This window comes from Euphorbia lathyris, chromosome 1, assembly GCF_963576675.1.
Source record: "Euphorbia lathyris chromosome 1, ddEupLath1.1, whole genome shotgun sequence".
Classification (NCBI taxonomy): domain Eukaryota; kingdom Viridiplantae; phylum Streptophyta; class Magnoliopsida; order Malpighiales; family Euphorbiaceae; genus Euphorbia; species Euphorbia lathyris.
Window position 1 is genome coordinate 86,427,152 of NC_088910.1, and position 20,920 is coordinate 86,448,071.

The 20,920-nt window shown below is 38.2% G+C and overlaps 1 protein-coding gene across 1 annotated transcript; it reads right to left on the bottom strand.

Annotated features, from left to right (window-relative positions):
* Positions 1–216: 216 nt before the first annotated feature.
* Positions 217–15,201, bottom strand: LOC136205186 (cleavage stimulating factor 64). Its single transcript, XM_065995685.1, has 10 exons — positions 14,507–15,201; positions 14,264–14,342; positions 12,096–12,270; positions 8,743–8,776; positions 8,404–8,648; positions 8,236–8,313; positions 7,477–7,512; positions 6,880–7,386; positions 1,934–2,266; positions 217–899 (listed from the first exon to the last, which is right to left on the bottom strand). Exons 1-10 carry the CDS (start codon positions 14,538–14,540, stop codon positions 753–755), a joined length of 1,668 nt encoding a protein of 555 aa, XP_065851757.1. The 5' UTR covers positions 14,541–15,201; the 3' UTR covers positions 217–752.
* Positions 15,202–20,920: the final 5,719 nt, after the last annotated feature.

Genomic DNA, 20,920 nt, shown 5'->3' on the forward strand with positions numbered 1-20,920 from the left:
AATAGAAGGTGCCAATTTATCCGTATTAGTGAATCAAATCATTTTTACAAATTGTCAAAATTAAGCTGCTGTTTAATAGAATTGAAAATAAAATGATACAATATGATATATATTAAATTTTATGCTTTGGATAAAATAAAATTGCAATTTTAATACTATATTAACTTTAGCTAAAAAAGAGTTCATAAATACACATAAACGGAACAAAAAAAAAAATAGCTCCAGATACATTAGAATTAATCAGCGAGTAAATTGTCAATTTTGGCCTTACATTCAATCAGCAAGTAAATATTGAGATAACAATACTGAAAATAAATAATAATAAAATCACCAAAGAGGATATGAGAAAGCTCAAAGAAAATGATTAAAGTAACGTAAGCAGAATGTGTAAATAACTGACGTCATAAGCCAGGCAGGCATCCCAAAAGAGGGAAAATGCACTGAAACTAAGACAAGGGAAGGGAGGAGGGAGGGGCTACACAAAATTTCTTTTCTTTTCCTTTTTTTTTTTTTCTGGTAAAATAACTAATTCTTTCACACGTGACATCATATTGCATATTGCATATGCTAACCAAAATCTAATAATCGTTACATGGATGGGAATGAATGATGCTTTCAGCATTTCACATCCCACACTCAGACTTTACGGACCTTTATGGGAATGCTTATTGTTTACATGCATGCTTTAAGAATTGGATTAATCATCAAACCTCCCGCAATGCACAAAATACACAGGAAGGAAGCACTTCTTGTTATGATGGCTGCTGTATCTGGTCTCGCCGGAGTGCCTGCTGGAGCTGAATAACTTGCTGTCGCTGTTCTGCTGGCAATGAATTCAACTGCTCTGGTGTCAGGTTCAGGACTTGCTGTAGTAATGCAGATTCCACATCAGTTGGCAGCTGCAATCAAGGAATGGGATCCATGTAAGCTTCAAAAATATGGGACTATACCCTATGAAATATACAGCCAAGCTGCTAAACTTGTACCATTTTGACATTATACAAACATCATGAATAGACAGACATTGGAGGCATTCTTGATTATACAAACATCATGAATAGACAGACATCGGAGGCATTCTTATTACCAGTTGTGTTGCTTCCAAATACCCAAAACCAATATGAACGAGATTATATCGGCATTATCTTCATAAGAATCAAGACAAATAACCAAGGGAATTATTTTCTGAGCAAAAACTTCATAAATCAATCAACTGAACTAGAGTAGTTAATACACTGAATAGAGTGACTGAATCTTAAGATGTTCTACTGAACAATTAGGGAAAACCAATAAAAGGCTTTTTCACACTTCCATATAATAATTGATGTCCAGCTATGTTGCACTGGAAACTGAAATGGAAAACAGACACCGGAAAACATTATATCTAAGAAAATTTAGCTAGGAAACGGACACGAAATGCGGAAACGCTAGTGAAGAAGAGTCAACATAGATGTCCAGCCAATCAAGAAATATATTCCAGAAACACTTAGCGAAAATGGTAATGCTTCTTCTTGAAACATTTGCCATAATAAACACAACACAGTTTAAATCTCCAATGTCTGTCCAACTTCAACAACAGAAAACAATTCAGAGGGACTGGTCAACAGCTGCAATCACTTCCCTCAATTAAGTACATCGCTGCAACTAGCATTGTTTAGGTAATTGGCCACGATTGATGGCATATAGAGGTTCCAAGTTTCTTTCTTTTTTTCTTTGGTTCTAGCCCAAAGAGCTCAGCTTGGAAGCATTTAATAGCCATTACATAGAAACCAAGAAATAAACAAATTTGCATGCATGCGATATGAAGTCACCTTCGCTACCATATTCACTAGAATAATGCATGATAGAACCTTACAGGATGATGTTTCTCTAGCTGGAACATGAAGTTGGTTCAACACAAACTTAAAAGCAAAGTAAATGGCAGTACAAATACCTGGGGAACTTGTTTTTCAGAATGCTTAGACTCTTCTGCCTTAGGAAGTGGTCTTTTAGGTGCTGAACTCGCTGCAGATGCTTGGGATGGTCGAGATACAGCGGCACTAGACACATTTGAAGCCCCTGAAGAAAAATGCATACTCCTTCCATCATCCAATTTCAGCAGCTTTGAAGGGCGGATGACTGGTTCTATAGGATCTTCAATCTTGTTTGTTTGCATGTTCAAATATGCATTACTTCTATAGACCTGTGCTGTATCAACTTTAGCTTGCACAGATCTATCAGCATCACTGCCAATGGCATCGGAAATGCCTGGTTTTTTGGGGCCAGGCTGTTATTATAGAAAAAAAACTAGATGTCAGCACTTTCAACTAGATTGAAATCACTTTTTCTCAATTTTGGAGATATTTATGGCAGGTCCAATGTAAATTTTCTCTCATGTATCATTTCCTATGAAGCACCGACTCCGGTTGCTGGTGCAGCAAACGGCATTTTTAAAAAATATGAGACACGGGTGCGGCGGGAAACGGCAAATTATTGTATAATTGATTATATATATTTACATATAAAAATATATAAAAAAACATAAATAACATTTAAATAAATATTACAATTATTTCTACATAATCATAACCTAATAACCCAATGATATAAATATCGTTGGGGCGTTCCCTACTCAGCGACGCGCTGCACTTCCTAGACCCGGGTGTAGTGATAAATGTGCAAGGGTTGCTAGGTCGTCGCCCCGAAGCGGCGCGCCACCCCAGGACCCGGGGGTGGTGTCAAATATGCAAGGGTTGCGGGTAAATAAGCTAGTCCACGGTAATGGTAGGGGTAGGGGTAAAGGTAGTAGGTTACGCTTTGGGACATGGAACATAGGTTCTTTGACAGGAAGATTAGCTGAAATTGTAGATGTTACGAAGAGGAGGAGAATAAATATAATGTGCCTACAAGAAACCAAGTGGGTTGGGGCCAAGGCTAGAGAGATAGCTCCTTAGGGTTATAAGCTTTGGTACTCAGGAAAGGATAAGGATAGAAATGGAGTAGGTATTCTTATTGATAGGGAGTATATTGATGATGTAGTAGCAGTGTCTAGGAAGAGCGATAGAATTATGAGTGTTAAGCTAGTGATAGGGGATGAGGTTGTGAATGTCATTAGTGCATATGCGCCACAAATAGGATTAGATGTCTCTATAAGACAAGCTTTTTGGGAGGACTTAGAGGAAGTGGTGCAACAGGTTCCTAGGGATGAAAAAATGGTACTGGGGTGATCTTAATGGACACGTGGGTTCTAGGCGAGATGGGTTTGAGAGTGTTCATGGAGGGTATGGTTTTGGAGATAAGAATGAAGCAGGAAATGATATTTTGGAATTCGCATCAGCCTATGACTTGAGTATCATGAACACATGGTTTATGAAGAGAACATCCCACTTAGTGACTTATCGGAGTGGCGGTAATGCGAGCCAAATTGACTTCTTCTTAGTAAGGAGTGCTTGGAGAAAGAGTTATATTGATTGTAAGGTGATCCCTGGTGAGAGTACGACAACCCAACATAGAGTAGTGGTGCTTGATTTTCGAAGTAGGAAATGTATAAGAAAACAAACACCACAAGTAGAGACTAAGATTAAGTGGTGGAAATTGCAATGGGAGAATCAACAAAAATTTGTGGATGAGATGACCAAAAAAGATATTTGGACTTGTAATATGGATTTAGATATAGATTCGATATGGACTAAGATGGAGCATAGTATAAGGGGAGTAGCGAAGGAAGTTCTAGGGGAATCTAAAGGTAGCATGCCACCGGGTAAGGACACATCTTGGTGGACAGAAGAAGTACGACAAGCAGTAAAGAGTAAGCGAGAATCCTATAAAATATTGGGGAAATGTAGGAGTGACGAGAACTACGAAAAATACAAAGAGGCTAAAAGGGAAGTAAAGAAGGTCATACGAGATGCTAGAGCAAAGGTGAATCGGGATCTGTATACAAGATTGGATACGAAAGAAGGGGAAAGAGACATATATAGAATTGCTCGGATGAGAGATAGGAAGACGCGAGATCTCGGAAAAGTTAAATGTGTGAAGGATGTGGACCAGAAAGTCCTAGTTGGAGATAAGGATATCAAGGAACGATGGAGGTCCTATTTTGATGACTTATTTAATGGAGATCGCAGACAAGATGTTGGAGATATAAGTATCCATCATGATATGATAAATCATGAATGCCTGCGGAGAATTCAAAAGGGTGAAGTCAAAATGGCATTAAGTAAGATGAAGTTGAAGAAAGCAGTAGGACCTGATGGCATCCCTATTGAGATTTGGAGATGTTTGGGAAAAAGAGGAATCGAATGGTTGACGACGTTCTTCAACAAAATTTGGAGAAACAATAAGATGCCATCAGAATGGAGGAAAAGTATCTTAATCCCTTTGTATAAGAACAAAGGCGATGTCCAAGATTGTGCCAACTATCGGGGAATCAAATTAATGAGTCACACTATAAAACTTTGGGAGCGAGTGATCGAACAAAGGCTAAGGAGAACGGTGAAGATCTCAGAAAACCAGTTTGGCTTTATGCCGGGAAGATCAACTATGGAAACCATCCATCTAATGAGACAATTAATGGAGCACTATTGAAATAAGAAGAAAGACTTGCATATGGTTTTCATTGACTTGGAGAAAGCATATGATAAGGTACCAAGGGAAGTACTTTGGTGGGCTTTGATAAGGAAAGGCATTTCGCGGAAATATATTGACATCATAAAGGACATGTATGAGGGAGCATGCACGAGTGTACATACTAGTGTTGGGAAGACTGACGAGTTTCCTATTACGATTGGAGTGCATCAAGGTTCCGCACTAAGCCCATTTCTTTTTGCCATCGTTATGGATGAACTAACAAGTTCACTTCAAGATGGTATACCATGGTGCATGCTGTTTGCAGATGATATTGTGTTGGTTGATGAGACGAAAAGAGTGGAGAGGAAGTTAGAACTATGGAGACAAACTCTAGAATCTAGAGGCTTTAAGTTGAGCCGAAGTAAGACAGAATATTTGGAGTGTAAGTTTAGCGGCATAGGAGTAGGGAGGCAGGGACAATCACCCTAGATGGGAGAGTTGTTCAGGCCTCGGATTGCTTCCGGTATTTAGGATCTATTATCCAAACGGATGGAGAAGTAGATGGAGATGTTGCTCATAGGATTAAAGCTGGTTGGTCGAAGTGGAAGAGTGCTACGGATTTCCTTTGTGACCCCGGCATGCCTAATAGATTGAAGGGAAAATTATACCGGACGGCAATTAGACCAGCATTGTTATATGGTACGGAGTGTTGGGCAGTGAAACACTGCCACATCCATAAGATGTCGGTGGCGGAAATGCGTATGTTGAGATGGATGTGTGGTCATACGAGAAAGGATCGGGTGAGTAATGAAATAATTAGGACAAAAGTAGGGGTCACATCTATTGAGAATAAAATGAGAGAAAACCGACTAAAGTGGTTTGGCCATGTGAGACGTAGAGCGCTTGATGCGCCGGTTAGGAGAACCGAAGAGTGGCAAAGGGATGTAGTGGTGAGGGGTAGGGGAAGACCTAAGCAAACTTAGAGGAGGGTGATCGAGAGTGATATGAGTTTACTGGGAATTGAGGAAAATATGGTAGTGGATAGGACGGAGTGGAGGGAGCGAATTTGTGTCGCTGAAACGACTTGATTTCACGGTTTTATACGATGGTTCATGTTAGCCGACCCCGAATCATTTCGGGACTAAGGCTTTGTTGTTGTAATCATAACCTAATAACCCAGTTATGTCACCCAATTATTACATAACCCACTAAGCACATAACCTACACAACCCAATTATTTCTAGGGAAATGAAGCCCTTATTTCTAAATAGCCTACAGAACAACCCAGTTATTTCTACATGACCTATAGAACAGCAAGGAAGAATCACACCAAAGAATAACTGAATAACTGGGAAGAAAATAGGAGAGAGAGAGCTTAGCGTGAAGGAATTGCACCAAAGAATCCTGAAGAGAAGGAATTGCACCAGAGATGAAGAGCAGGAGGAAGAGACTACGAATCATATAGCGGAAAAGAAGAGAAGGAATCGCAAAGAGGAAGAGACTGCAGAGTAAGAAGAAGAAGGAATCGCAGTGGAAGAAGAGGATTCGCGATTCAGACAAAGGGGAAATAGGTTTGTGTACATACCGTGTCCCGCCATGTCATCCTTTGTCCCTGCCGTGTCCGATTTGAAAAAAAAAAAAAAAAAACTCAGGGACACGATTTTGCCGTGTCGGACGCGAATCCGGTCGTGTCCCCGACGAGTCCCCGTGTCCGGCGAGTCGGACACCGCCACTCCGACCCCATAGAAGAGTCTGTGCTTCATAAATCATTTCTATCCATTCTCACGTACCACCATACAATATGTTCCCCACATTATTATGTTTTCACCAATTTTCCATCCGAAGCAAAGTGAGCACATTCCTTTGCACATAATAGGATCAAAAGTGTAATAAAAAAGATCCAAATGCTACTCATAAACAGAAGTTTTGAGAAGGAGTTTCGTCACTACTTTTCAACGTGAGTATGTTCCTGCCTATGGAAGTATCTAAACAAAAAGAATTTGGCATGAGTAATTACTATGAGTCAACTTATATACCATGTATAGGCATCTTTGGCCTAATACAAACGCAACCCCTTAAAGTTGGCCCCAAAAGCCTACTGTCCCCCAAAACTTTTAAAACATCCTAATGGCCCCCTCAAGTTGTTTAAAGTGGAATTTATAACCACCTCTGTCCGACCTGGCAGTGTATGTGAACAAACTGAATGTCGAGGCACATGGAAGTGTTTAAATACTCTTAATTTTATTTTAAGTATTAATTTTCTCCTTATTCCACAAACAAAAACAAAGGTGGAGAAGTTAATGATCAGAGGTAGAAGCAATACTTTGATACCTGGAATGTTGCATCTGACAAGGGAGGACGAGGTAAAACAGATGATTTCATTGTCGCATTTGGAAGAACCACCTGAGAGGTATGCCTTGAATTTGAAGCTGCAACTTGTCCTGAATGTTGTAGCAATGAAGTTGGTATCTGTTGGTTCAAGGAAGAGGTATTTCCCCCTTGAGCTTGTGGTCTAACAGAAGGCTGTGAGGGACGAAGGGATGGAACTCCAGACTGGCCAGGTGGTATGGCTGGTTGAGGAACATGGCTAATGGTGAGCTGTGGAACCTGAGATCGAGGCTGCATAGGTTGTGGGGCTATAGAAGTTTGGTTCTGAACCAAGGAACTTTGGGTCGCAGAAGAGAATTGACCTTCATGCATTTTTGGGACCAACCCAGGGTGATTCCTCTGTGCAAGTGGCGGTAACCCAGGAAGAGTTTGAATAGCTGGTTGTTGAGCTTGTTGAGTGTCTTGCATGGTATTTGGACCTGGTGGCTGTCTAATATTTGGCATGTGCAACTGCATAATTCAAAAGCATAACTTATGTGACATAATTGCTAAGATGGGAAAACAGAACCAAATCACACTGAGAGAGGTACTGAAACAAACCACTTGTGCGTTCACCAACCCTAACATTATTTGTGCCTGTAAAAACATCAGGCTATACTGTCATACAAGCATTCACAATCAAGTCATAAAAGAAAGAAATATTATCAAAATTAAACCCGGGTTAAAGCATCGTGTTGAAACATATTTGCAAACATGAAATGTTCCATGATCAATCATCGCCTATAGATTAAAAAAAATCAAGATCAAGGTTTTATTTTAATAGAAGTACATAAAAGCAATTTTGTGGCAGTGTTTGGTTTATACCCGTATATAATTTATTCCATTTGCAAACAAATTTCATGACAGAGTTTATCTGCAATGATTTCTCATAGTTGGTATAATTTGTATTTAACATGAATTCATCTAAAATGAAACAAATTTTGTGTTTCATTTAATTATTGGATTCAATTCCATGCATTATTTTTTTTTTAAAAAATCACCTTTTAGGTCCTTTTTTTTTAATTACAAGTAAATTTTTCACTTGATTTGAACAAACAAATTTAAATTTATCAATGAATTCTTTTAGGTAATGCATTCATTCTAATGCAGTTTTATAATTTTTAATGGATATTGCAAATAAAAAAAAAGAAAACCCTTAAACTTTTATCTTTTTTAGAAGACACGTAGGTGGAGAAAGAAGTGATTTCAAGAAGAATTAGACAAACTATTCTCTAGTGTCTCTGTAGTTGAATAAACTGATGTCAAAGAATTACGCGTAGCCATAGGACCTCCTTGTAGAAACAGCTAAGAACGAAATACCTGAAAAAGAGCTTTTGGCAACTGTGATCTTGCAAGCAATAGCTGACGGGCTAGTTCCTTGTTCTGCGTGGCCATTGCCTTTCCACAGAAGATAAAGAATACATTGTATCACCAATCAACAGCAATCCATGAAAACAGATTAAGCATGGAATTCATACAAACACATACCTTCATCTCAGATATTACGTCATAAAGTTGACTCCTTGACATTTTGGCCAAATGAAGCGTTAGGGGATCACTAGCTAATGCAGACTGACTATGTAAACTATTTTGATTTGAATGCACTCCGGTCTGCGCACTACCTAAAGCTCCTGCCATGACGGTGGCAGCAGTTATAGCTACATGGAGACCAATTGGCTGATGCTGAGCATACTCCCCAAGGACAGCTGGGCCCCCTACTTGCTTCAAAGGTTCTGGGATGTATAAATAAGGAAAATATATCATACTAAAGTTAATTGTGCAAAAAAAAAAAAAAATGCATATAATATTAGGAAAGAAAAAGCTTACCAACAGTTGTAACCAGTCCAGGTCCCCCACGACCCTGCAGTATATGCAAATGTAATGCCTTTACATTAACTTGACAATCAAAACCGGAATAGAAACAACCAAACACTAAAGCTGAAAACAATGACTTAAAAGAAAGCAGATCAGGCTTTTTCAAAACCCTATGGCTTATAACTTAGCATAAAATCCTAATAACCTTTTGTTATTTTCACAGGGGGGCAACACTTCTTTTATCAATTCAAAATGAACAACCTTCCATACTGCCTTATCTCCCTGATTAGAAATTAATACAGCTAATGGCCTGACCAGCATATCAAATGCCATTAACTAAGGTCTCAAAGTATACGAAGTATCTGCTTTAGTGGAGTCAACAAACAAGAACATCCATAACCTACATGCTTGCATACACTACCTCAATGGCACCAAGCCTGCCATTGTGATTGCTATACAGTGTAAATGAAGATGCAATAGTTGAAGGTAAAGGTCTCTTCAAATTTTCCATAAACTCAGGTCACCAATAAGGATTTAGTCCAGTAATCCTAAGGACAACACCAAAAATAAAGGTACTCATGAAACACCAAATGATAAATCTAAGCCTGCAACAAAATTTTTGAAGCATAATCCACAAACATATAAAACAATCCATCTCTTTGATACGCTTTAACACACAAGTCTTTGAACAATAAAGGTTACATCAAATAGCATCTTAACGTAAAGCATCACGCCATGCATGTCACATGCTTCACATATATTTTGGCGCACAAAAAAATCCATTAAATTGGAAGCCACTTATGTCTCATGCAGATCCTTCATTACAAAGTTTTAATTTCATTAAATTTATCACTGCTATTCTTTGAATTTCAGATTTTATATAGGCAATTAAACAATTAAATACAACTTTTTAAGATAGGAAACATCTCAGTGGAATTTTCTATTGTAAATTTGTCGATGATTTTGATTACAAATCGTTCACCCGTAATTCGCAATTTAACTTATGCTGCAAAATAAATTAAAATTTAAAGCAAACATGTATCTCAAACCAATCAAAACAAAAATGATTGTTGCCTTGTTCCCACTATGGAAATACAACACAAGCATAGGAAAATTACTAACCAGCGGCCCACTTCTTAAACAATCCTCACTACTGATCAAGATAATGCATTGTGCAATTGATGTATTCTCAAAACAACAAAGAACATTTGTCATAGAAAATAATAATAATAATAAGGCAAAAAGCATCCTGAGGCCCCTGATCTTTCATTGTTTGGTGCATTAAGCCCTCGATCTTTCATTTAGACACATTAAACCCTTGATCTTTCATATATGGGTGTATTAGGTCCTTTCATAAATCAATTAATATATAGGTTTATTAAGGGCATGTTTGGTGTGACAACAAATGATATTCTAAAAATAACAAATTCTAAAATAAAAAATATATTATACAAATTAATAAAAATAATTTAAATAAAAAATAAAAAATTTATTGAACACAATAAAACCTTGTTTTTCGATAATTATGTTCTAAAAATAAAAATAATGTTAAAATTGAAGCACATTTTGTGGAAATAAGAAGGGTAATTTTATCAATAATAAGTAACTACAAACAACTGTTCATGAAAAGAGTTTTTCGTGAAAAGCTCCAAAATGTTGCAGTGTCCAGAGAAAATGCGAAACGCTGCAGTTATATAAACCTAACCAAACATGCCCTTAATAAACCTATATATTAATTGATTTACGGAAGGGCCTAATACACCCATATATAAAAGATCAAGGGCTCAATGTGTCTAAATGAAAGATCAAGGGCTTAATGCACCAAATGATGAAAGATCAGGGGCTTAATGTGTCTAAATAAAAGATCGAGGGCTTAATGCACCAAACAATGAAAGATCAGGGGCCTCAGGATGCTTTTTGCCTAATAATAATAATAATAAAGAACATCAGGAACTCCATTCAGTGTGAATGAATATAATAAATAAAGATCGCCTAATCCTACTCAGCTGATGGCAGATTTTTTCTTTTTTAGCAATTCAATAGAAAAAGCCATGCAAATGACAGATTAATTTGGGTGCTTCACTAAAGCTAGCAGCTAACATGACCTAAGGATATTCCCACATCCATCCATAGTTATTAAAGGCACATGGCGCACTAAGGCACTAGGGGTCCTGGAGCCTTGGCACATGGCACACGGCGATGGCGCACCATAGCGAGACAAGTGGCACTTACGAAAACAAAAATTATAAAACTATAAAACTAACATAAAAATGCAATGAATACTAAATCATGACAATATTCTTAAGCATAAATAAATTTTAAATGCAAAATAAACCCCACGTTAGAAAGCTAAAGTTGAATACTAAGTCCTAAGTTCTACTCCTGATCAACACTCTCCAAATTCATCACTCCTATTGAATTCAAATTCCCCTTGGCTGCTTTCTTTCTGTTTGAATTCGTTTTATGTGTTTTGTTCTACTAAACTTCTTCCTCTTATAATAAGACTCTGTTGCTTCCTCTTCTAACTGTCTCTTCCTCTTCTAATTAATTCAAATGTATAATCTCTCTCTTCCTTTTTAATATTTGTTTCTTTCTCTCATTTGGGACCCTTCAGAACACTTGTTCCAGATATGTAATTGTCAAAAAAACCATAAAACTGCCCTATGTCACCAAGGCGCGCCTTCATGCGCCTTTGGCAACTGCCCCTTGGCGCAAAATGTTGCACAAGGCGCGTGCCACTGCGGTTGAGCCATGCCATCGGGGTTTCATGTCGCTAAGGCCTGCGCCTGGTGCGCCATGCACCAAAGGCGTGCCTTTAATAACTATGCATCCATCATTCATGCTAATCCAATTAGCAAGCTTATACATGTTCATGAAAATTAATTGTTGCATGCATATCCAACAAGATTGTCACATTTGTAGAGGATAGAATGTCATGTTCTTTAAGAACCCAAAACCTCTTATCTATAATATTACATAGACTACAGAGAGGAAAACAGATCCACTGGTGTTTAACAGTTTTCTGTTCTCATATAGGTGATATTGCCATTAAAATTATATGGGTCTAGGACACCTTGAAAATCTTTGCTGACCACTGAGGTAGTGCATTGGTTCACACCATTTAAATGACATCTCACTCCATAACTTCAAAAACTGAAATCCCCAAAGTTATAAAACCATCTTATGTCATACTAGCCAGCCAAGTAATTCCAGTGACATGACATCAAATAAATGAGAACACAAAGGATAACAATTGATCCTCGAGTAAGCAAATTCCAGATAGGATAGGAGAGATGGGTTGAACCCTAGACTTTTCCCTAAAGAAGCACCAAATTAAGGGATCAGGCCTTAACATTTTACCATACCTGTTCTCGATTCTTGTCAGCATTTTTGTCATTCTCAGCAAAATCAACACGTAATTGCCTGCCGTTAATCTCATAACCCTGGAGATTACGACGAGCACTTAGAGCTGTCTCCTCATCCTTATATTCACAGAAACCATAACCTTTAGGTTTCCCTGTTTCTCTATCAATAACTAACCTGAAACAGAAGGGAGAACAAAAAATTTATAAAAAAAAATTACAAGTAGAGAAAAAAAAAAGCAAGTTACTTTGTGGACAGGCAAATACTCCTTCCACAAAATTAGTACAAAAGGATTTTATTCTGTTGACTAGTCTTACCTAACAGATAGACCTTGAAGAAGACAATTGAAAACAACAATGCCCCAACCAATAATTAGCTGCACACATAGTTGTTAATGGCAACGCCATGAGCAAGTTGCACAAGGTTCAGACCCTGCGCCTTAGCACCCCTCTAAGGCGGGGGTGTTGCTCTGGCGATGACAAGGCGCACCTTAGTGCACCTGGACAGGAATATCAGAGGCGCCATGGCGCGCCTTTTATGTCACAGGTTTTTTTTAGGGTTTTATACTATTTACCGACATGTTCAATCTCCACCATTGGATTAGACACATCTAGTGTCCAAAAATAAACAAAATCAAAAGGAAAGTAGACAGACTTTCAAATTGAACAAGTGCAGGAAAAAAACATAGACAGAGAGAGAGAAAACAAAAAGATGCATAATGGGAAACAAAGGGAAACAAGGTACATACAACAACAGTAAAATACCAGAGAAAAAGAAGCAAAAAATTGGCAGAACTTGAAGCTGGAGACTTTTGATAAGAAGTAGCTATTCATCAACTTAGGATTTACTATTTAGTTGAATACTTTAGAATATAGGGTTTATTGCATGTTAGAATTTATGACTAAGAATACTGACATGATTTCGTATTTATTGCATTTTGATTTTAAATTTCACAATTTCTTATGTTTTAAATATTATCATTTATGGTGGTTCTATATCGTTTTATTCCTATAGTGCGCCTTGTGTCACTCAGGCGCTGGGCGCCAAGGCTCCAAGACCCTCTTGCACCGTTACGCCGTAGTGCGCCTTGCGCTTTTAATAACTATTCTGCACATTATCTCAATTGCTTTATCAGAATAGAACCTCTGCTTCTTGGTCTTGTAAATAGACGGTTTCATCTGAAGGACACCATAACGAGCAAAGTAAATGCATTCCCAAAACACAATACTGACATCAACTGGGCAGTACATGTTTCACTAACAGCTCATCGAGCCCCTTCTGCAATTTTACTAGAACAAAAGAATCTAAATATAGCCAGATTCCTTCAGGCTTGATAATACAAAACAAGGTACTTTCTAGTGTGAAAAACAACGTCAATATCAACTGGGTGGTACATGTTTTACTAACATCTCAGCAAGCCCAATCAGTGACTTTACTAGCATAGCAGAATCTAAATAAAGCCAGATTTCTTCAGGCTTGATGATACAAAACCGAAGTGCTTTCCTGTGTGTGAAGCACCAAGTCATAGACAGCTTGCACAAAAATTCATTCGTCATGGGAAATTAGTAACAAGAAGAAATTGGATATAAACCCTATCATGTATTTAACTCTAGATCAGTGGCATCAAGTGTAACAGCTTTTTTCTGTATACCATTCCTGTAGTCATTATTCTGTTCACTATGCGTATGTAATATGATTTTCTCCAATCTCTCACGTAATTATCACTTATATCCACAGGGCAGTTACAAGTTTGCAGTGCATACATGTATCATATCACATAATTTTAGTCATGGAAATCTTCATAAATCCATAAATTTCCGTTCAAGATTTTTGGCCATTCTCTTCAACTTCAATTACATTTTATGGAAGTATTGAACTATTTAACTAAGTCATACCAGCTTGAACGATGTCATGCGCAAAAACTTGTGCACTTTGTGAATTTAGCACTAGAGGTCAAGCTAATCTAGGTTCCCCGCTTAATTGAGACCCAAGACAATAAAAAAAAAAAAAACCAACAAAAAATGATACTATTAATGATTATAACTAAAACAAAAACCTTTTCAAATAACAGCAAAGAAAACTGAAATTAAATAATCATCAGCGAATTCCATAGCAGCACAGTAGAAACAATGGCTCCTTAACTATTAATAATTGAAGCTAAATCTCTGACCTGAAAGACACTACAGGCCCAACCTCTCTGCAGATATCGATGAGCTGTTCCTCAGTGGCATCGTATGGTATATTCCCAACTGTCAAAATACAAAACCAATAAAAAAGGCATCTTAAAATTTCAATTTAGAGCAAAAGAAACGAACTTGGATCCCCAAACTAGGTTCCAAAGCCAATTTCAATGAATTTCGATATGTACTATTCAATCTAAAAGCAGAGCGAGGACGAGAGATATGAAGAATACCAAAAACGCAACGATGCTGAGAAGATGAAGCCATGAATTCTAACAAGAGAAGAAGAAGAAGGTGAAGCTACGCTTCATCTTCTTGCTTCTCCACATAACAGTCCTCGCTGCTTCTGTTACCGATGAATAAACAACAACAAAGACAAAAAAAAAAAAAAAAAAAAAACACCCTATCTACCCGCACCGGACTCAACGCTATTTATGGTTTTTTCCGACTTCCGGTTCAGTAACCGGTTCGTCCGTGGGTGCCTTTGCTCGCTGTAATGGACTGGTTTTGATTATTAGACAGAAGAAAAAGCATGCATTGATGGATCTGCACTTGGGTTTGGCCGCTAAAACCGTCGTCCTTTAGCAGCCAGTAAGAAAGTAGCGCTGTTAGGGGTTCAGGTGAGCCAGATCGATTGGATTCTATATATATGTAGATGTAGAATTTTAAGGAATTCAACTTTGTATGGAAATTTTGATGTCTTTCAACTCCATCAATGGTCCAATGTCCATTTTGAGAGCAGAAGTAAACCCTAGCAGCAAGGGCGAATTACCCGAAGTTGCTCTTGGAGGGAATTTGATCATATTATCTGAGCTAAGCTAAAAGGCGCCTTCCGAACTCCCTACTACGGCTTTGCCAAAATCCTCCCCAAACATTTTTAGAACGATATACCTGTGCGTCTTCGACTTTCGCTATTACATAAATTTAGCATTGAACTATGAAACAAAAAAATATATATATATATATATAAAATGTGATTCATGCCATTTTAAAATATAGACAAAAAAATATATATGTTTATTATAAAACAAAGGAAATAATATGCCATAGAATAAGAACAGGTAGTAAGTGTATTCTTGTATTTCACTTGTCTTTATGCTTGTCCTCTATTATATGAAAGAATCCTATATTTATAGGCTTATGAATATATAGGTTACATAAGAATATAAATTATGGAGTTACAAACATTAAGGAATACAGAGTTACAACCTTAATGAATGAAGAGTTACAACATTAAAGAATGAGGAGTTACAACGGTTATACTTATGGACATCCATCAATTTATTCATAACACTCCCACTTGGATGTCCATCCATGCGAATAGGGCACTGTCTTATTAAAAACCTTTACCAAGTAAAACACAGTGGGACAAAACCATTGGTTAAGGGAAAAAAGAGTACAGTGTTTACTCCCCCCTATTCGCAATATTACTGAAGATCTCTGAGACGGCGCATTCCAATACCGTAAACCAACTTCTTAAAAGTTGTAGAAGGTAATGCCTTTGTGAACAAATCTGCCAGATTATCACTTGATCGAATTTGCTGAATACTGATTTCACCATTCTTTTGAAGATCATGGGTAAAGAAAATTTTTGGTGAAATATGCTTTATTCTGTCTCTTTTAATGTAGCCTTCCTTCAGTTGAGCAATGCAAGCTGCATTATCTTCATATATTGTAGTCGGTGTTCCTTCATCTAATGATCTACCACATGATTCTCGTATATGCTTGGTTAACGATCTTAGCCAAACACATTCTTGGCTTGCTTCGTGAATAGTTATTAACTCAGCATGATTTGAGGAAGTAGCTGTAATAGTTTGCTTCGTAGAGCGCCAAGATATAGCTGTACTTCCATACGTGCATAAATATCCTGAATCAATAGTTCCTTGAAGATAACATAATATATGCTTAATTCCATTCCAATGCCTTCATGTAGATGCAAAGCTATATCTGGATAACAAATTGACAGAAAAAGCAATATCTGGTCTCGTATTGTTAGCAAGATACATTAGTGCACCTATTGCACTGAGATATGGTACTTCAGGACCAAGAATCTCTTCCCTATCTTCTTGAGGTCGGAAATGATCTTTATTTACATCAAGTGATCGAACATCCATTATAAATAATTAATTCACCTAAATAGAATTAATAACCAAATAATTACATACCAACCATCAATCACATTTCAATCTCAATTATCATTAATGACAATAAATGCTAATAGCACTTAGTAATTTATTACCACAAACTTGACACATCAACCAACCAAACATGATAATTACAAGTAAAGCAATCAGATAAGAGTGAGCATATAAATAATACAACTATGCATATAACTAACCATTTACGTTCATTAGGGCGGCCCGGTCGCATTACGCGTCCCCGCTGAGCGAGGGTCCGGGGAGGGGTCCCACCACAAGGGTGTATTGGGGGCAAGCCTTCCCTTGCCAATTTAATTGGCAAGAGGCCGCTCCTAAGACTCGAACCCGTGACCTCTGGTCACACGACAACAACGTTTTACGTTCATTACAAACATAAAATTCAATTGCTACGAACATGTAAACAAACAAACAAGGAACTATATACATAATTAACTATGATCAATTTGTAAGTCAAGACAAAATTTTGTCTTTCCAATATCTTTCATCTCAAATTCCTTTTTCAAATAATCCACTACTTTTGGAATCTCTTCAGGAGTTCCAATGATATGCATATCATCTACATAAATAGAAATGATGGAAAATTCAGTTTCCGATTACTTTATGAAAATACATGGACAAATTTGATCATTCTTATAACCATATTTCAGCAAATATTCACAAAGACGGTTATATCACATGCGCACAGATTGTTTCCGTCCATACAAAGACATCTATAACTTTATCAAATAAAGTTCTTGTTTTTCATGATTTTTCTTGCATTTTAAATCCTTTAGAGATTTTCATATAAATGTCATTATCCAGTGGCTCATATAAGTAGGTTGTGACTACATCCATTAAATGTAAATCGAGCCATTCTTTTATTGCCAGACTTATGAGAAACCTAAAAGTAGTTGCATCCACCACAAGAGAGTATGTTTCTTCATAATCAATTCCAGATCTTTGTGAGAATCCTTGTGCAACTAAACATGCTTTATATCTCATAATTTCACCATTTTCATTCATTTTTCTCACAAAGACTCATTTATGTTCCACCGGTTTTACACCTTTAGGTGTACGGACTACAGGTCCAAATACTTCTCTTTTTGCAAGAGATTTCGATTCTGTCTCAATTGTTTCTTTCCATTTTGGCCAATTATTACTTTGTGTACACTCTTCAATGGATTTTGGTTCATGATCCTCATTTTTATCCATAACATCAACATTGCATGCAAAAATTTCATCGACGTCGATTTTATTACGGTTCCATTTTATTCCATACATGACATAATTAATTGAGATCTCTTCATTCTCGAATACCTGAAGTTTATGATCTCTGCAGGAGATCCTTCATTGTTCTTTGGTTCCTCAGAAAATCCATTACCAATTTCTGCTCCTTTTCTTTTCCGAGGATTCTTATCTTTGGAACCGATAGGTCTACCACGCTTCATGCGTGTGTGAGACTCATTAGCAGTTTGATGTTGTCCTTCAGGGACATCAATTATAATTGGAGCATTTACAGCTGGAATATGTGACTTGGTCACTCTCTTTGGAGCATTCACATTGTTTAGTACGAGGATCAAAATGAGACAGAGATAATTCATTCCAACTAATTTCATGTTCCAGCTGTTTATTTTCTCCCCCTAATGTTGGAAAAACTGGCTCATTAAAATGACAGTCAGCAAATTGAGCCTTAAATAAATTTCCAGTAGCTGGCTCTAGATACTTAATGATTTTCCTAAATTTGTGAATGCATTTGGTAGTTGATTTGCAATATTTTGCAAATGTATTAACTTTTGAACTTCAAGTTCACATTGTTTTGTTCGAGGATCTAAATGAGATAATGCCAATGCATTCCAAGTAATTTTTTCAACTTCTTATCCTCTCCCCCTAATGTTGGAAAAATGATTTCATTAAAATCTCTTCATTTGTAATAACTTCAGGTGTTTGCACTTCTTCAAGAAGTGTGTTTATGTTCGTATCTACATCTTCAATAGATTCATTCTTATCATTGACGATTTTCTTTTTCTAGGTTTTTTTATCCTTTAAACCAATAGGTCGTCCACGCTTCAGGCTTGCATGAGAACGATCATCATGTTTTTCTTCAGGAATTTCAATATGAATTTGATAGCTAGTGGTGAATTTCCGATCAGCTTCCTTCCCTGTGGGGGCGTCGTTGGGTTCGACGGGGGGAAGCTCCGATGCCAAAGTCAGTATGGAAAATGAAGAATAAACTATATTGACAAGGTAGGGTTTAGGAGAGAGAATGAGTATGTGTACCTCAATAGCTTGGGGTGCAAGCTATTTATAGTCATCTGATCATAACTTCCAGTAACCCGAAAGTCCCCATTAATGCCTCATTAATGGCGGTTACAGATCTTCCTTAAGTGTGGCTGTTAGCTCATTAATGTTCCATTAATTGCCTTTATTGGGAATTAGCTCTACCGTTTGGCGGGCGGATCGAGGCATAATGGCGGATCTCACGTAGGTTTGACTACGAATAACGTGTGGCGGAATCCAGGTGATCCGCCATTTGGATGACTTGCTTGATACGCCATTGCTTCCCTGGCGCTCCCAATACGCTGCCGTTTTGGTAAATATCCTCTTTGATCCCGTGGAGAATATCTCGATGTTATCAGAAGCCCCCCCAAAGTTCCGTTAAAGTCCTTTAGGGCTTTTGCACTTCCTTGCACACTGTCATGATGAATCACATTTATGGTCACTCTGTTCCAAGCCATTCATAGAGCGACAGGTGTCATAGGCACGCTACTCGAGGTGTGATGTGATATCTTCTTCAACTTCTCTCTTTTCCCTCCGATTCATTTGCGTTTTCTTCCCTCATTTTGCTTCGAGTTTTTCCAGAGCTTTTTCCGACGTCGAGAATCTTCAAAGCTTCCAACTCTCATGTAAGTGAACCTTTTCGTCTTGTTTTCTGGGTTTTTATGAGTTCTTCCTCTGAGTCTACCATCGAACTCTTTAATCTGACCACTTCTTCTGAAACTATAATTAGCTGGACCACTTCTTTTGAGAGTTCTAATTCTTCTGAAAGTACACCTAGTTGTGATTTAACCGAGTTGTGCGACTCGGCGAGGGAGAGTAGAAGTCATCAAACTCGTTTAGTTAGGACTCGAAATTTTCCCGCCGTCGTGACCCATATTGTTCCGGCAATAGATTCTAGGAGATTTTCCGGAATGGAGGATTCTCCCTCAGCTCCGTTTAGGAAAAAGTTGCCTAGGGCGGAGTCTACTTCGTCCCGTATGAGCGCTTCGGATCTTGCTAATTTGGCGGATCGTTTCCCCTGGATCAAGGATTACGAGATTGAGTTGGCGGCTGCTCATCAGCGACCCGCCTGTCCGCCCATAGGGTACCTGTCTGTTTATAGCTGTCATGTGGAGAGGGGATTTCGTCTTCCTCTTCCTAAAATGATGGCGGATATCCTGGAGTACTTTGGGATCACTGTCTGCCAGCTGCATCCAAATGGCTGGTTAGATAGGGCCCTAGACTGTTATTTAGCTTCGAAACTGGGGGTAGTCTGTAACCCTCGAGTCTTCCTGTCTCTTCACAAACCCACGAAGCGAAAGTCCGAGTCTTTTTATACCTTCGCCAAATTCAAAACTTATTCGCCCTTCTGCGGTAAGATGTCGAACGTCCATCTCTGGGACGAAAGATTTTTCTTCGTTAAGATGAAAAAGGACGAACCCCTGGGATTTCTGTCGGTTTGGAATGCCAAACCTCTGCACATGGCTGGAGATTTGCGTATACTAACGGACAACGATGAGAAAGTGGCGGATCTCATAAAAAACATCAAGGCAGATGCTTGGACGTATGCCGACGCCTTGGAATTCATGATGAATGACATTCCACTGATCCGCCGCGATGGGGACAAGATTACTTACGTGAAGTTTACACTAGATGAAGGTAACCTTGTTTCTTCCTTGAACTTTGATTATTTCATTGTTCCATTGTCAGGGGTTTGTCTGAGGCCAGTCGCGCCCTTGTAGAGATGCGTAAAAAACAAAAGGAGCTGGAGGCCCAAAAGGATACGCAGGTGGCGGATCCCCGAAAGAGTATTGGGAAACGTCCTGCTGAAGGCGTCGCGGATCCTCCCCTGCAGAAGAAGAAGAGATCCATTGGTTCTGGTGGAGGAAAGTTACTGGCGAATGCCATGAGAGCTGAGAAGCCAATAACGGAGCTAGACCAGGTATGTTTGCTTCAACGTCTTTCCTTTTCCTGCCATGAATCTTAATTTTGGCCTTTTAATTCTTGCACAGATGGTGAAGCCTGACTTAGGAGGGTATTGGCTCGTCAAGTATGGTGATAAGGGGTCTATGAGGAATGAGTCTGTTATCAACGATCTTGATGAGGCTCTCGGTTAGCTTGGAGAAGTACAAGTGAACCAGAACAAGTTCTCCGGGTCAGCCCATGCCAAGATGGGTAAAAGGGATCTCCTGCTGGTGAGTTTTTTCTTTATTTTATATTTTTGGATAAAAGAGTGATCTTCCTTGAGGAGAT

Bases quoted from the DNA above. Each gene is read 5' to 3' on its own strand.
- LOC136205186 (XM_065995685.1), bottom strand. From the start codon at position 14,540: ATGGCTTCATCTTCTCAGCATCGTTGCGTTTTTG. The intron at 14,343-14,506 runs GTATTCTTCATA...GTATTTTGACAG, and splicing joins TCAGCATCGTTGCGTTTTTG to TTGGGAATATACCATACGAT. The intron at 2,267-6,879 runs GTATCAAAGTAT...CTATAATAACAG, and splicing joins TGTCAGATGCAACATTCCAG to CCTGGCCCCAAAAAACCAGG.